Here is a 17835-nt window from a genome sequence, read left to right on the forward strand (position 1 = left end):
TGATCAAAATTACAAGAAAGATCGAAAAATTGCTTTAATATAGAAAAGTAGACAAAGTATTACATCTTAGTCTTGGTTTAAGTATGTAAAAAAAGTGAAACGTTTTTAAAAAAGGTTTCAAACGTATCTTTATTAACCAATAGGGCTACTTGGTGGATGAGAAGCTGTACTAATCTGACAGGCTTTGAAAGGTCCCTACAGATGTATAGATACTACACATGTTGTGTACAATACTTAGCTTTTTCTGTTGCTTCAAAAACACAAAAGTAACTTACCTGACACCAGAGGGAGTTTTGTGAAATTGAATGATACATCAGAAAATACACGGAAGTTGTGTGTAAATTAAGGAAAATCCGGTTTGAGAAGCTCGTGAATTCAGAACAGAATTGTCGTTACTTCTCACTCTAAGAACGAATGGTTTAACGTGAGCTGAAATAAAAAACAGAAACAAGGTTCTGTTAGAAATCATGAACAACCGAACCTTGAATCTCAGTATCATGTTCTAGAGTCTCTATCTACTGAATGCTACGACTGTAAACTCTAACATGTATGTGACAACATCTCAGTGTCGTGTTCTAGAATGTCTACCTACTTAATGCTACGACTGTATACTCTAACATGTACGTGACAACAATCTCAGTATCGTGTTCTAGAATGTCTATATACTGAATGCTACGACTATATACTCTAACATGTACATGACAACAATCTCAGTGTCATGTTCTAGAATGTCTATCTACTCAATGCTACGACTGTAAACTCTAACATGTACGTGACAACAATCTCAGTGTCGTGTTCTAGAATGTCTATCTACTCAATGCTACGACTGTATACCCTAACATGTACGTGACAATAATTCATTAGCAACTGACTTGATCAAGATAAAATTATTTTCTTTTACACAATTATAGATAAAAAATACCTTTTTTTTTATAAGCTTGGTTAACTTTCATTGTTTATAATAAGTGTGGGTTTTTCCACTAAATACATTTTAACTTCTTCTATTGATGTTTTCCGTTTTTTACGAAGCTGTGATAGATCTATGCAAATATTTTTCTTCTAGTTTTAATAATGTAGGTTCAACATTTACAGCAGATAATTTTGAAAGTTAAAGATACACAACATGTCTCTTCCAGATAGTGCCCAATCAGGTCGTAAAATAGCACTGTTGTTTATCAATCTAGTACCAGTTATCTTATATATGGACTTTTTTTTAATGAACTGTTAATATCGGTTCGTCAAAACAGTACTGTTGTTTATCAATCTAGTACCAGTTCTATTATATATGAAAATTTTAATGAACTGTTAGTATCGGTTCGTAATGTCATGTCCTTGTATATTGTCGGTGTAACGTCCTTGTATATTGTCGATGTAACGTCCTTATCTATTGTCGATGTAACGTCCATATGTATTGTCGATGTAACGTTTTTGAGTATTGTCGATGTAATGTTTTTGAGTATTGTCGATGTAACGTCATTATGTATTGTCGATGTAACGTCCTTATGTATCTTCCATGTAACGTCCTTGAGTATTGTCGATGTAACGTCCTTGTATATTGTCGATGTAACGTTTTTGAGTATTGTCGATGTAACGTTTTTGAGTATTGTCGATGTAACGTCCATATGTATTGTCGATGTAACGTTTTTGAGTATTGTAGATGTAACGTCCTTGAGTATTGTCGATGTAACGTCATTATGTATTGTCGATGTAACGTCCTTATGTATCTTCGATGTAACGTCATTGAGTATTGTCGATGTAACGTCCTTATCTATTGTCGATGTAATGTCCTTGTGTATTGTCGATGTAACGTCCATATGTATTGTCGATGTAACATTTTGAGTATTGTCGATGTAACGGTTTTGAGTATTGTCGATGTAGCGTCCTTGAGTATTGTCGGTGTAATGCCCTTGAGTATTGTCGATGTAACGTCCTTATGTACTGTCGATGTAACGTCCTTGAGTATTGTCGATGTACCATCCTTGTGAAAAGGTAGTATTCACTACTTACAGATACAGTAATTGGTGTAAGCTTTACAGTTCAACATCATTTAACAATGGTTTTGTCAATCATTTAACAATGAGTTTGTCAATCATTTAACAGTGCTTTTGTCAATCATTTAACAGTGCTTTTGTCAATCATTTAACAATGGTGTTGTCAATCATTTAACAATGGTTTTGTCAATCATTTAACAATGAGTTTGTCAATCATTTAACAGTGGTTTTGTCAATCATTTAACAATGAGTTTGTCAATCATTTAACAGTGCTTTTGTCAATCATTTAACAGTGCTTTTGTCAATCATTTAACAATGGTTTTGTCAATCATTTAATGGTACTTACATAGATTTACTCTCAATTATCCCTTGCTGTTACTTACTTTTACTAATTTTATAATTATTGCTTTCACTTAACTACATTAGTCTTCCTTATACTTACAGATAATTATGTTTCTATTTAGCAGAGAGTTTCCACAGAACCGATCTTCCCCTACTCTCAGGCCTGAAGGAGAGCCCTGGGAGATCTCGATGAAATCATCGTTATTACAGACGAAACCCATGGATCCTTCATCAAACGGCCAGCCCCAAGAGAAAGACTCCGGTGTTTCTGTTTCCCACTTAATGGAACAGAAGTTTTCCTCCACTCGAAGACACACCGTGTAACGAAGATTGCTGAGATACCTCACGTTTCCGATTGTCGGGAGACCCCAGTTAAAACTCCGGACAACATCGCTCGGCTTCTGGTAATATTGCAAACATCCTGTTGGTGCTGTTGGTGAAAGGTTGAGATAATTAGGTTTTGCTGTTACTCGTGAGCCTATATTAACAAAGCCGTAGAAGCCGTTCTCAGGGAGGTAACTTAATAATATGTGTAGTTTTTCAACTGAAATGCCCCGAATTATGTACATGTTCAACGTTGTTACAATATACGAAACGTTTTACAGAAATGCCCGGAATTATGTATTGTTGAATCATGTAATCATAGAAGTAACCTAAACCTATAAGGTGACATTTTATTGTAATTTTTCTACAATTATTATTTTAATTAAATGCTATTTCTGTCTTATTAAAATCTAGTTAGATTCACCAACAAGTTAGTTTTTTATCACGCTTACATGTTCAGACTTATCACATTGCATAATAGTTTTCCCCGTTAATTTATCTCGAAGGAAAAGTTAATACTTTAACTGCAAAATATATAGCATAACAAATCATTTTTAACAAGTATGTGTTTCAGCGATATAAAATCTCTTTATTTTAAGAGTATCAAAGATTGTACGAAATTATACAGGATGAAGTAAAAGTTACTATATACTTGGTGTTATACGATTGCCAAAGAAACTATATTACGGTTTGTTTTTAATTTCGCACAAAGCTACACGAGGGCTATCTTCGCTAGTTGTCCCTAATTTAGCAGTGAAAGACTAGAGGGAATGCAGCTAGTCATCCCCACCCACCGCCAACTCTTGGGTTATTTCTTTACCAACGAATAGTGGGACAGACCGTCACATTATAACGCCTCCGCGGCTAGAAGGGCGAGCATGTTTGGTGGGACGGGGATTTGACCCTCAGAATGCAAGTCAAACGCTCTAACCATCTGGCCATGCCAGGCCCCAAATATATTACGAAGATAATTGAAACGAATTTCCGAGTAAAAGGTAGAAATTAAGCTATATCTTAAATGACACAACTGTGGAGCCCCTTTTGTGGATCTGAAGATTGTATTACTTACCTAACTCCAGACTTTTACATCTTATCATCGATATCTTTATCCTCCATGTCCGGGTCATTTTGTTTCCATTAGTGATGACGCTCAGAACGATTGGGTTACTCGACCGGCTTCTTCCCATGTCAATATACACTGTTGGAGAATTATTTTATTGTAAACACAGCGACAAGAAAAATACTTAATAAACGTAAATATTGATCATTGATTTTTTTATTTTATTTTTGTCCATACTCTGGCCAAAGCCAGAAAGTAGCTTGGCTACAAAATGGATTATTTAAAAGGAAAGTTCTAGCTAGGAAAATTCAATGTTGAAACACCATATACTTTAAGTACTTCAATGTGAAATTAATATGTGTCGTGTTGACAAACTTTATGTGTCCTATTTTTCAACTCGTATTAAAGTTTGAAAATGTTTTTTTTTCTGCAAGAAATATCTTATATACGTTCATGATATACTAATTTTAAGAAACTAAAAATTTCGTTTAACTGTCATGAGGACTTTAAGCTTTTCAGTATTTCAGATTGTGAAAGTATATGCACATTCATACATAATAGATACTTACGTATATATAAAACTTTGAATCACGACATGGCAACACCTTCGATTGAACATGAAAATAAGGTTCCTATCCCAACATTTTCATCACGATTATTCTGAATAGATTAGAAAATTAAAAGCAGAAAAAAAAACGCTATAATTGGCGATTTTGTTGTTTCTAGATAATGCTGGTTTATCTTCTAAAGTTCTTTGACTGAAAATATGTAAATTTTTAATGTTGAGATTTAACCATTTTTCTACCAGTTTATCTATGTAATATCCTCTGTACGAAAATGTGATTTTTATATGTATATGTATTTTTTCAATATTTTATTTTCAGATACGGCCCTTTTCCTTTATTTTGAGCTCTTCTGCTATGACTTATCGGATGAACTGGTAAATATATTCTTTGCTACCTATACAAGTACATTACTAAAGCGAGTGTTTCGCATTAAAATATATTGAAATACTTCTGTGCATAAGTAATGTAAAAATTCACATTAGTACCTGAGTAAGATCACATTATACCGAATACATCTAAATTTGTTTGTTTGTTGTTGTTGAGCACAAAGCTTGCATGAGTAATGTAAAAATTCACATTAGTACCTGAGTAAGATCACATCATGCCGAATACATCTAAATTTGTTTGTTTGTTGTTAAGCGCAAAGCTATACAATGGGCTATCTGTGCTCTGCTCACCACGAGAATCGAAACCCGGTTTTTGGCGTTATAACTCTGCAGACATTCCTCTGAGCAACTGGTGGGGCATCTTAATTTGACTTTAAAGCATTAGTTGTTGTTTTTTATCTAGAAAAAAAATATATATATACTCAATTGGCATTTAATTGTAATTTGGAGTTCAAATAACGTGTTTTATTTCTTCTCGTTGCAAGCACTCGGAACAAAAAAACAAAACTTCAATACTATACTTACTATGTTGACCACTGTTTTCTCCACACAAGATCGGATACCTTTCTCCAATTGAAGATCCCACAATAAACGAGTCCGTTGTACATCGGCCGTTTCTATCAGGTTGTGCGATGTTGAACTCGAGGAAGTCCAGTCTCATTTGACATATGTTATTGATGTTTTTAATGGTCATCTGACACGTATTTGTCCCGTCCTCCCCGTAAAAAGGAAAGCTCGGGTTAACAAATAAAGTCTCGTTCCTAAATGTGGTATTTCCACAAGTCATTTTGTCTGTAATAAAGAATTATATATTTATAGCTAGTAACTATTCTTATTGACTTCTCAGTACAAAGCTACGCAATGGGCTATCTGCGTTGTGCCAACCGCGGGAAATCGAACCTCGGATTTCAGCGTTGTAAGTCCATAAACTTACTGCTGACTCGCCTGGGGCTATAGTAACTAACCATATAAAATTATTAAGCCAAATGTGTAGTAATTAAACACATAAAATAGTAAATTAAATATAGATCACGTGTACATAAATGTCTGCTTCTTTTAGCTAAAATAGAACATTGACTTCTAAACAGAATCAGTAAAAATGACCTCAGTTTGATTGTCTATTATTAAACCTAATTTCATATGTACATATCATACAATAAGTGTTTCTTTTTTCAAATTTGTATCAGAAAGTATATCCAACTTTGAACAATTAAACTAAGACTACCATTTTTTTTCCCACAAGTAGCATTCAGCCCAGGATAACGCATCAGATTTAGTGTAGAATCCCTGTAGAATGCGTTTTCTTATGTAAAATAATCTACAGTTCACAAAGACAAATATCTAGAGCTTACGTCACTACGAACACGGTGTTCTAAGCATTATGTGAATATTTTGCTAGCTTTTAAAATCTTACTATAATGGACGTACCGTGTACGTCAGAACCCATATATGAACCAAACATCCTTCGCCATCTATTGACTGGCAGCACAAACAAAAATCCATAAGTACTGCACGGGAAAGTCTTCTGACTTTTTTCTTTAGTCATACACAACTCATTGCATCAAAATGATTCAATGTACAAAGATCAAAATTTTCATACGTTTTACTGATATAAACTGTAATGCTTTTATGTATTAAAAGTGGAACCGTTTATTGAAAAAATAATAGTTTTTAAGAACTCCAGTTTCTCAATACTACGTTTAAAAATTACATCAATAAAGATAAAAATCAAACCCTCACATACAGTCCTAGTGAAAGTTGTGTTCTTGTTGTGAGGAGAGTACTTTTTATTTAAATTTGTGTTCTATTATAAAGAAATGGTTGTTGCACATACCACAGTTATGTTTCTAATTGTCTGAATCTTGAATACCTAAAGTGTGAAATGGTTTCCAGGAAAAACACATTTTTTAGAAAATGTTCACTTTTTTTCTCACTTCTATTTAAATGAAGTGTGAATACTACGATTAGACAAACAGCCGTTCGTCGGGCGGCGTTTCTGCTAGTAAATAATAATTTAAGAATCACGTTTGAAGCCAAGACTATGTAACAAGCTGACTAAAAGTATAACGTCATAAGTCAGTTTTGTTATATATATTTAAAGGAAAGGTGTTGTCTGAGTGTCCGCCTTTCAAACCTATTTTTTGCCCGGTCTTAAAACTAACCAAATCCTACTCCGTTTTCTTTTGTTTGTTGTCTTGCATTGAAAACGTACGTGATAAAATACGTACTTCAAATGTTGACAAACAAACACTATCAAATGATTTCATTCTATTTATAAATTATGGTTTATAAGAATGAAACTCATGTTATCTGTTTGATGTTTGTTGAATTTCGCGCAAAGTTACTCGATGGCTATCTGCGCTAGGCGTCCCTAATTTAAACATGTAAGATAGTCAACACCACCCACTTCTAACTCTTGGGCTACGCTAGTTGAATAGTGGGTTTGATCGTCACAGTATAACGCCACGTGACTGAAAAGACGAACATGTTCGGTGACGGTCTTCGATCTTGACTATTAGGGTGCATTCTAAAGACTACATATGATAGATCAGTCATAAAAAAAGAAAAGAAATGTCACACAACTTTGTGACGTAGACAACCTTGGTATTGAAATGGTCCTAAATTTACCTAATTTCGTTGGTAAATAATAGCTCATGAGTTGGCGGTAGTGATGTTGACTAGGTGCCTTTCCTCTAGTTTATTAATTAGGGACAGCTTGCGCAGATAATTTTCGAATAGTTTTACTCGGAATTTAAGAAACAAAACCGATAGATGTGAAAATCGATTAGGCTGCTAGCTGTCTTAAAATTCTGTTTTTACTGTATTGAAAATCCCTCCACAGAAATCCTTGTCACGATTCCTATCTAAGAGCCCCCTCCCAGTGGCACAGCGCTATGTCTGCGGACTTACAACGCTAGAAAGCGGGTTTCAATACCCGTGGTGGGCAGAACACAGATAGCCCATTGTGTAGCTTGGTGCTTAACAAAAAAAAACTATCAAAGAATGTTTAAACGAATAAGCATTCAATGTCTGCGAGAATAATGTTAACAGGAAAAATATATTACGAGTTATGTTATATTATGGGAGATGTTATAAAGATAAAATATTTGCTACATACGCAAATATGAATTCTAGTTTGTTCGGTTTTTTTTGTATGATCAAATGTAAATTCATCACATTTTCTTTTGACTACACACAGTCGACACGTGTAGTGGAATTGCTTTTACACATACACCTGTAACGAATGTTATAGTTCGAGGTTGTCCACCATAAAATTTAACAAGTTTGTGTACTGTAATTTGTATGTATGTATTAAATTAGTATGTACTCAATTTTTTCACTGAAAAAGATAAAAAAAACAAGGAACGAGTCTGTCTTCTAATTTTGTTGTATTTATTATGTTGTTGTTTTTTATTCTAGGGGTCACTACTGTTGGCTACATTTGGAGAAAAGAGTACTGGAGCACGAGTTCCCTAAAAAATCATCTCATGAACCTGTAGTTCTTTATTTCCTTGTGAAGTGAGTATGTTAAAACTATAAACAAAATTAATTATCGTTGGAAATAATATACCTGGCTGATATCGTGGGTGTGATAGGTAACATGTTTAAAATGGTTTAAAATCTTTGATCACGATGTTGACTTCTTTCGTTTTTGTTTTTTGTCGTCTGCAAATTTCTCCAGTGTGGTTATCGTATCTGTGTGTAGCGTTCATTCTTAGTTTGTCTATAGTATAATTGTATAAAAAAATCTCTAATTATAGTTATAGGAGAACTTATGATCTTCAGGAGAACATTCGTTATGTGTAATACTTGATGTAAATTCAGTTAGACAACAAATTACAAAATGTGTGAAATGCTAATTAAAATTTAGTTCCGATTTACATTTTGTTATCAAGCCCAAGGTCTAATTGTGGTAATTAATGTATAATATAATGATACAAAAAATGAATAAAATTATGTTTTTGTTTTTTTTTTCTGATAGGTACTTCGTAGAAAGCATCACTCTCTTACGTGATACTGCAACAGTTGAGGCTTTTTACCTTCAGGCCAAGTCGCTTGTTTTTAAGGTATGTACTTTTCTCAATGTATGCATATGTACAAAGTTCTGCTGTGTGTTTTTCTTAAAGTCCACTTTTTTTTATACTCGCCAAGTTTCTCGTATCATGCCTAATAAAAGCCCTACAACATTGCGCCACTGCAGTCTTAGAACCAGGGTATAACAGGTGGGATGTTTTCCCAAAATCAAGTGACCTTTTGCCATGTTAGCAAGCAAGCATAAAGATAATAACGTGGGGACATTACATTATATCAAACAGAACGACAATTTCGTAGCCAAAAAAAAAACAAGGAAAATATGAATCAAAACTACTTAAGTATCTTTTGTTGGTTACTCGGTTTGTTCATTAGACATAATAAAATATACACGTTTATTACTCTTCTCTAAACGTAAGGATCTGCTAGCAGTAGTCGCTAGGTGGAGCTGCAGTCACACACTTCAACTTTCGCTACTACACTTAGCATGCTGCTTTTTGGAGTTGCTTTCCTTAGTAGCGAATAATGGCAAAATAGAACTTATTTTAAAGCAGACACTACAATTTTTGACAATCAAACTTTACAAAAGCGTACACAATGAACTTTCATCTTCACAGTCATACCATTAATGAAACTTAACAACCCCACCATTTTTTCTTTATATATTTTGTTGCTGGACAAAGATTGGGGGTAATGAAAATTTTGAAATTTTCTGGATACTTCTAGCGGGGCTAGAATAAAAAGTAGGCGGAGATGTTGAATGAAAAAAAAATGTATGATGCTAAGGATAAAACAAATCATTTTTAATTTTTAATTCCATCTGTTGCAAGTTTTACGATATATACTAATCCTAGCACTAGCGACATGAAGCAATGAATTCGGTGTGCGTCTGTTAAGTTGAAACATATTTCTACTTGAAGTAGTAATAAATATCAAAAGTTCTTTTTAGTTGTAAGTAAATATTGATTGTATTATTCACATTCGGCATCAGCGATGAGTAAATATTGTTGAAAACATTCCACATCAGCGGTGAATGACAAGGAACACTGATTAGAAAAAAAAACCTCTTTTCCCCATCATCCGGTCACTCTCAAAGTTTACTTCTCATAGGCCAGCTCAGAACGAAAGTATCACCCATGTCACTGCTGCTTCTGGGTCTTTTCCATATGTTGTCGTCCTTAAAGATAACACTTTTAAATCCCGTATATCCTAATTGATATTATCTATAACATTCTGATCTGCATATTACTTCTCTTTAAAGGTCTACTTAAACAATAATGATTTTACTCTTTCTTGGGTTGGTGTAATACCCAAAAATACTTAAAATCTATCCAAAAACGCTTAAGCGAAAACAAAAGTCAAAATTCTGCTTTAGTTCCAACAGTAGGTGATATCTCATAAACACAACGAAATAAATCAACTTGACATCATTTTATCATGTGTTGGAACACAGAATGTAAATTCAGTGTGGATTTTAATTATCTTAAGAATCATCACTGAGTTTCACTGAACAATCAGTTTTATAACATTTGATACAATGATGCAAGGCGAGTATTGCCAAGTTTATTTATTTTTTGCTGTATTTATGAGATGTCGCCTATTGTTGGAACTAAAGCAGAATTTATACTTTTGTTTTTTCTCAAGCATCTTTGGATAGATTAACATATCAGAAAATAAAAATATGAAACTAATTCGGATGATTTCATTCGAACATGCACCAAATTTCTAAAAAACATTTTTGGTGTTTTTATAGTTTCAGTAGAGTACGTCTTTAATTAAACTGTATAGTAATTTCAGTGTTAAGTTAAATGGTGAGACTTACTCAGATTCTACATTATCACGAGCAAGTGACCATATTGGGTGACGTTTTTTAGCCGGGACGAATGTTTATTGGACCCCACACACACACACTGGCCACGAGCCTGGTTCTCTGAAATCAGTATTGCTCTCATTGTTTTAACTGGATTCCAAACCAGCAGTATAATTGTTAATGTTTTGTTTGGGCATTTCACAGAAAAGGTAATCTTATTTTGTGTTTTTCACAAAATGTGACCGAAACATTATTCGTTAGGATTACCGGAAAGCTTGTTTTGTATTGTTGTTATTACACTGATACAGGAACACAGTTCTCTGTTTTCATACTGATTTACCCTGTACACTTCTATGCACTTCTATGTATGTGACCAAAATAATAAAATGTGGCGCCATCTATACACTGGGACCACAAACAAAAATCCATAAAAAATTGCACACTTTGTGTATTCAAGATTCAGACAATTAGAAAAATAACTACGGTATGCGCAACAACCAGTTATTTATCACAGAACACAATTTTAAATAAAAGTACTGTTCTCACAACAAGAACACGACTTTCACTTGGACTGTACGTGATGGTTTGATTATATCTTTATTGATGTACTTTGTAAATATAGTACTAAAATAATGGAGTTATTAACAAAAACTGTTATTTTTTCAATAAAGGGTACCACTTGTAATACATAAAAAACATTACAGTTTATATCAGCGTAAACCGAACACTTTTCTCATGCAGTACTTCCCAGAAAAGTTTTTTTTTTAGAAAGTGTTCACGTTTTCTATTTTTTTAATGAGGTATGAATACTACGATTAGTAATTACTAGCACAAATAGCCGCCCTTAGGGCGTTGTTTCTTCTAGTTACTGTAATCATTAGTGCCTTGATAGAAAGTGTTCCTGTACTTAATTGTGTGGTTATACGCTGCACATGTGTGTGTGTATATAACATACGAGTTTTGCACAAAGACTATTTTCCTAGAGACCAGTATATAAAATATTTTTTGTGATATGCTTTAAAATTGTGAGCTTAATTAATTCGTATGAAACTGAAAACTGTTCATACCTACGATATGTTGCCACTCGTATTAGTAATTACGATTCTAAGAACTCTTGAATGAAAGCAAAGAAGGATAGGTAATAATAGGTCAACCAAACTGTATATGCTTTATCCAGTGTCGAAGAGGCCTTTCGCACAATACCAGGACTCATCAGGCTGGTTGTGATACGATAGACCTTTTAGTAGTTTACGTAGAGGATAGAATGTTTTAAATTGGATAAAAAAATTGATGAGAGTGAATTGTATGTGGCCTTCAGCTTTTAAGCTAAGGTCAAACAACGCGTCACATTCACCACCATCTGTGAATCGTTGTTAGTCTAACTGGCAATGGCAGTTTTTCCTTCTTCTTCAACTAATTGAGGGTTTAACCATAACAGCTGCTGGGCGTATGTAATGATCACGTGTTAAGGGTGTAGCTGTCGACAATCAGTGTAAGAATTCACTTGTCAACAATATCGAGCATAGGTGGAGAATGAAAGTTAAATAAACCAAACTAAATTAGAGAGGAAAACGGAGGAGAAGAGTGCCCAACTTTAACTAACTTTGTTTTATGGTGTATGTGGTATTTTTTCATTAAAATCTTCAAGGTTGTGTTTGCGCGTAAGGTTACGTTAGTGCTAATTTTGAGCTGGTAACTTTACTTACTGCGAAGTCTTAGGCTAGCCTAATCGAGTTGTGGGATTTGACCATCACTATTATAACGCATCCAAGGCCCCAAAGTATGGAGCACGAGTTTTGCAGCAACGGAACGAGAACCGTAGACTATAATATTCACAGTCCGGCACGCTAACCACTAGGCCAAATCACACTTTTTATTTTTAATCGGCTATATAAAGTTTTGGTTAATCAATAAAGTTGTATTTATAGTTGTTAATATTTATTATTTATTCATAATACAATTTTCACAATTATAATAAATATTTCATGAGTTAATATGAAGTATTGCCACAGCCATTGCTTAAATATTTCAGCCCTGGCGATATATTCCCATTCATATTACTTTAGTATTTTTAGACATGTGAATTTGTTAATTTTAATTTGGTGAACTATTTTTATCTATATTTGGCCTCATGTGGAAACCGTTATGAAAAACATAACTATTGTTTTTCGAAAATTGCCAAAAAAGCGAATTTTCTAAAGAAATTGCTGTGTGCTTGTAAAAAAAAATTATCAGAACCTTGTTTTACAATAAAGTAATTTTGTAGTCAATGAAGTTTTTAAATGTCCGTTGTCTTGAACCGCCAAACCCTAGTTTCATTTTAACACGTGTTACATACAACTAAATTTTGATTGGTTGCTTTTATATTATAGTTATAAACATTTCATTTTGTGACTCAAAATTTATTTTAGAGCGAGTTTTAGTTATACTCCGAGTTAAGGTAATCCATAAGGTTAATGCGAGTGTAAGCAGAATTTAACTTCAGTGATATAATTGAAGAAATTGGTGTGAAAAGGTAGTTTAGTGTTGTTCTAAAAGTTTGAGACTAATCGGGTTAGGCCCGGCATGGCTACGTGGTTAGGGTGCTCGACTCGTAATCTGAGGGTCGCGGGTTCGAATCCCCGTCCCACTAAACATGCTCGCCCTTTCAGCCGTCGGGGTGTTATAATGTGATGGTCAATCCCACCACTATTCGTTGGTAAAAGAGTAACCCAAGAGTTGGCGGTGGGCGGTGATGACTAGCTGCCTTCCCTCTAATCTTACACTGCTAAATTAGGGACGGCTAGCGCAGATAGCCCTCGTGTAGCTTTGCGCGAAATCCAAACAAACAAACAAACTAATTGGTTTTTAGTCGTAGCATAAATCTACAGAATGTTAAGTTTGTACTTGTTTAACATATTTATTATTCGTAAATCGGTAATAATTATGTGACTTGTATATATATATATATATATATATGAGTGTATGTTAACTATAAGTGTCAAAATAATGTTTAGTATTGTAGTATCTCAGCTGAAGCCTGACTAAGCTATGACGTCACGAATGGTATAAAATATTTTTATTGTTTTTCCCTAACCGTGGAATTCATAATGATCCCATAATCATGTTTTTTTTTATAATATGTTATTCCAATCGCAAGTAATAATTGTATTACAAGTTTTAATTACTTTGACCTTATGAAATAGTTAGAAACTGCAAAGTTATCCATTAGTTTTTACATCGACATAACTCATGTATGTCATTTTGTCACGTAAAAAAATCTAGGGATCGGAAATTGTTTGACCGACAGGTGCCGTCATACTATTATATTGAATTATCATAAACTATTGTATTTCCATTTGGTGTTTGCCAGAAAGGAAACATAAAATCTAACGTTGTAGCAGGATTTCCTTGGTAGTTGGTGCAGTATACCTAGATTTACCAGATTTTAGTAAGACCTATACACACTCAGGTTTTCAGATAGTAAAACTGGGGCTCCCCCATTTCTGAGAGAGGGAGGGGCTTATTTGCCCAATAAATTATACAAATAATAAATATCATCAAGATAAAAGGGTATTTTTATTTACTTTATTGCTGCTATAGATACCTCTGACGGATGAAAAATTTCGAGCAACTTTTTGTTGGCCAGATGATTGTCGTATAATTATAACCGACTGTCATTCACATTTACCCTTATTATACTTTGAATAGGTGCTTCAGTACTTGCAAATAGAACATGGGCTGTGAACAGCATCTGTCATTCAACGATCTCTCTTTGTTTTGGCGCGTACCCAGGTGGTACAGCAGAAAGTTTATGACTTACAAAGCTAAAATCCGGGATTCGATTCTCCGCGGTGGACATAGAGATAGCCCAGTGTGGCTTTGCTCTAAAACGAACTTAGTGCGTGAACATTCACGTGCTCAGTGACGTATGCACTAATGACATCATGTCGTCCTTTGCAGCCTGCCTTATAGCTAACTTCAGAAAAATCAGCAAACTTCCCTCTAGTCTTACACTGGTAAATTAGGTACGGCTAGCGCAGATAGCCCTCGTGTAGCTTTGCGCAAAATCCATAACAAACAAATAAACAGTAACCTGTACAGTTTACACACAGCTCAATGGTAATAAAAAACATTTTTTTTTCTTCAGTTCATTCTGTTGTAAAAGTGCACGCGTGTATTAAATGGTACGTATCTTAGGCCTCACCAGTTGTTAAGCCTAATTAATATTCGTGCCCAGCTCGATATTATTAAACTTTTTAATCTGTGACGCTATGTGGTAAACTAAATTCTCAAACTATCGCGGATGCGAAAATTTACTGATTACTCTTTACACTAAAACGTCCCCCAGTGGCATAGCGGTATGTCTGCGGACTTACAACGCTAGAATCCGGGTTTCGATACCCATGGTGGGCAGAACACAGATAGCCCATTGTATAGCTTTGTGCTTAATTACAAACAAACAAACTTTACACTAAAAAATCAAACAATAAATATAGATTATTTGGGCACAATTTTGCGATGATTACACCTAATTAACAATTTTGGTTGAAGAACATAAAATCTGGTAAATGATACAATTATCATACAGTATCGATCGTGCAAACAAAAAAGTTAACAAATCCACACGTTATTAAATATACCAACGGCTTTACATTCAATTTAGTTTACCACATAGCGTCATAGATTAAAAAGCTTTATTATATTGAGCAGGTCACGAATATTAGGCTTAACAACTGGCGAGGCCTTAGATATGTACCATTTGATGTACATGTTATTAAATATACCAACGGCTTTACATTCTATTTATGGCGATTTCAATAAACGGTATTATTTGTTTTTGTTCATAAGACTGAACAGTTTGAGCAACAGTAAGCCTTATTTTCACACAAGTTAAAGCCAAAGGGCAGCCAAGATTATATAGCTAAGTGAACTTATAATGTCAGTTTTTTGTAGATTAAAACGTGGACAACGAAGACGGAGCTCTCTTAAACAAAAGCAGCTCAGCGCTAAGTACGCTTTACCAATCTTACTAGTGACTTCAAACAATGATTTTTTTTGTCATACGTGCTCTACCATCGAGTTCTTCCAATCATTACCAGACTCACTAGTTACTTCAACCAATATTTTCTGTCGTAAGTGCTCTACTATCGAGTTCTTCCAATCATTACCAGACTTACTAGTTACTTCAACCAATATTTTCTGTCGTAAGTGCTCTACCATCCAAAATTTATTGTTCTTCTATAGTATTAGCTTTATTAGAAAAACGTTTTTAAATTAAGTTTGTGTATTATAATAAGGGAACTTCAAATGTTCTCACGTCTGTAAATTAAAATGATTCGTTGCACAAACTAGTGCTACAAAAGTTTTATAGACACCTTGACCTTATCGAGAAGGAGTAGATGTCCAAACAAAATAAACGTTTGTCTCCCTCCCACCTGACGAAGAGTTCATAAAAGGATTTTAACACTTGGGTTCAATAAATGAGTCGTGGAGATAACCTCCAACTTTATTTTGTAAAGTTTTTCCCACAGATAATAAAAAGTGTTTGTTATTTATATTTTCATGAAATATCGATGAGGTTGCATAAACAGTATGTTTAAAGTTGGATAGCTAGCTTAACGTGATGGAACTGTGCGAGATTATTGACTATCTCTTCTGCAGTTGATCGTTGTTGCTTAGCAACGTATGCTTTAAGCGTTATCCTGTGGGTGTATATTCAATAGATTTATGCTTGAGGACTCTTAACCTGTTTTTATTGTTCCTCCATTTTACATTTTATTACTCGAAAATATCCGAAGTATGCGTAAAAATCACAGAAATTTGTATAGTTTTTATATACCCAATTATATAATTTTTCATGTAAATCCCTTTGCATGTGGTTTCGATTGTAACAAGATGACGTAGCACAAGTATCAAACGCTGTTCAGAATACACGTAAACTTCAAATGCATATTTTTATTGAAATTCAAAGACAATAATGAGGTCCTTCAAAACAGTGATACCACTTCTCTGACTTGCAGTTAATCACGTATAGATTATTTATAGACAAATTTGGAAGTTATGGACGTCTTCATAAGTTTCCATTTTGATTTGATTTAAAAAGCAAGTATTTAGACACATATTAAACATTTAAGATTGCGATTGTTATAATAAACTCCATGTCGAAAGTTTCGAGAGTCAACATGTTATTTCCTCGAAAGGGAACCAAAAGCCGCCTGGAAGGGTCACCTGTTTTAAACTACTCGCACAACTATAAAGTCGTGTGTTGTGTGTCAGTTAGTCAGTAGACACTAAAATGACGTCACATACGGGACGCTTAACGTTGCAATTTGTACTGTCGTGAAGTCAGTAAAACGTGCGCATGCCATGAATCACGAGAAGGATTATGCACTCTGTAGACTACAACACAGCATGACATATGAACTTCAAAAGCAAGAAATCAAAATATTTGTTATTCTTAATTTTGATTTTATTTCCTCTTGAAACAGAACACTTTCAGGAACCCTGCGGAAGTTCATTTAGTCATCATTGAATAAATGGACACTGTGTCAATCAGCATCACTTTTAAGCGAAATGTTGAAAAACTTTAGTATCAATTTTCATAGTTGAAGTGGCTCATTTGTGAGGTTTGAACGGATCGGTATTTGGTTTCTTTATTTTGTCTTGCGAAGAAAGAATAACGGTGAGACATAGAATCAGTGATAAAAGCCATATCCGATGTTCGTGAGTATATTTGTCTTTTCACAGACACAAAGCAGATGTTATCGGCACGTTAATGGATTTTCAGTTCGCCCTATCCGGTTGTTCCCATAACGATCGGCTAATTCACTCAGTAAGCAGTGTTTTACCTTTAAGGCAGAGAAGGAATAAAACTTTTGGTACTTACGTCACTAGCTAATTAGGCATTGTGCAGCAGAATATACGTTAATCTGTCGTGGTTTCAGGGCTGAATAAATGGTTTCATTTCCCATTGAAAATGTTCCAACAACTTTGAGGAATTGCTTAGTACATTCCTTCAAGTAATACAAAATTCACTGATTTTATAAAGAATTAAATATATTTAGAATTGCAAATGAAACTGCTTCAAACACGTTCATTAACCCTCAAGTAATAAAAAAAAATATGTTTTCATAAAGAATTAAATATATTTGGAATTGCAAATGAAACTGCTTCAAACACGTTCATTAACCCTCAAGTAATGAAAAAAAATATGTTTTCATAAAGAATTAAATATATTTGGAATTGCAAATGAAACTGCTTCAAACACGTTCATCAACCCTCAAGTAATAAAAAAAAATATGTTTTCATAAAGAATTAAATATATTTGGAATTGCAGGTGAAA

The 17835-nt window shown here is 34.1% G+C and overlaps 1 protein-coding gene across 1 annotated transcript in view; it reads right to left on the reverse strand.

The window, feature by feature from the left end:
* Positions 1-313: 313 nt before the first annotated feature.
* LOC106459893 overlaps positions 314-17835 on the reverse strand; it is a 31910-nt gene continuing 14388 nt past the window's right edge. The window contains exons 4-7 of the mRNA XM_013919565.2: positions 5195-5461; positions 3727-3855; positions 2434-2763; positions 314-429 (exon numbers count right to left, since the gene is read on the reverse strand). Coding sequence (XP_013775019.2) covers positions 314-429; positions 2434-2763; positions 3727-3855; positions 5195-5461 — 842 coding nt within the window. The remainder of the gene's footprint in view (positions 430-2433; positions 2764-3726; positions 3856-5194; positions 5462-17835) is intronic.

The sequence above is a fragment of the Limulus polyphemus genome, unplaced genomic scaffold (genome assembly GCF_000517525.1).
Source record: "Limulus polyphemus unplaced genomic scaffold, Limulus_polyphemus-2.1.2 Scaffold677, whole genome shotgun sequence".
Classification (NCBI taxonomy): domain Eukaryota; kingdom Metazoa; phylum Arthropoda; class Merostomata; order Xiphosura; family Limulidae; genus Limulus; species Limulus polyphemus.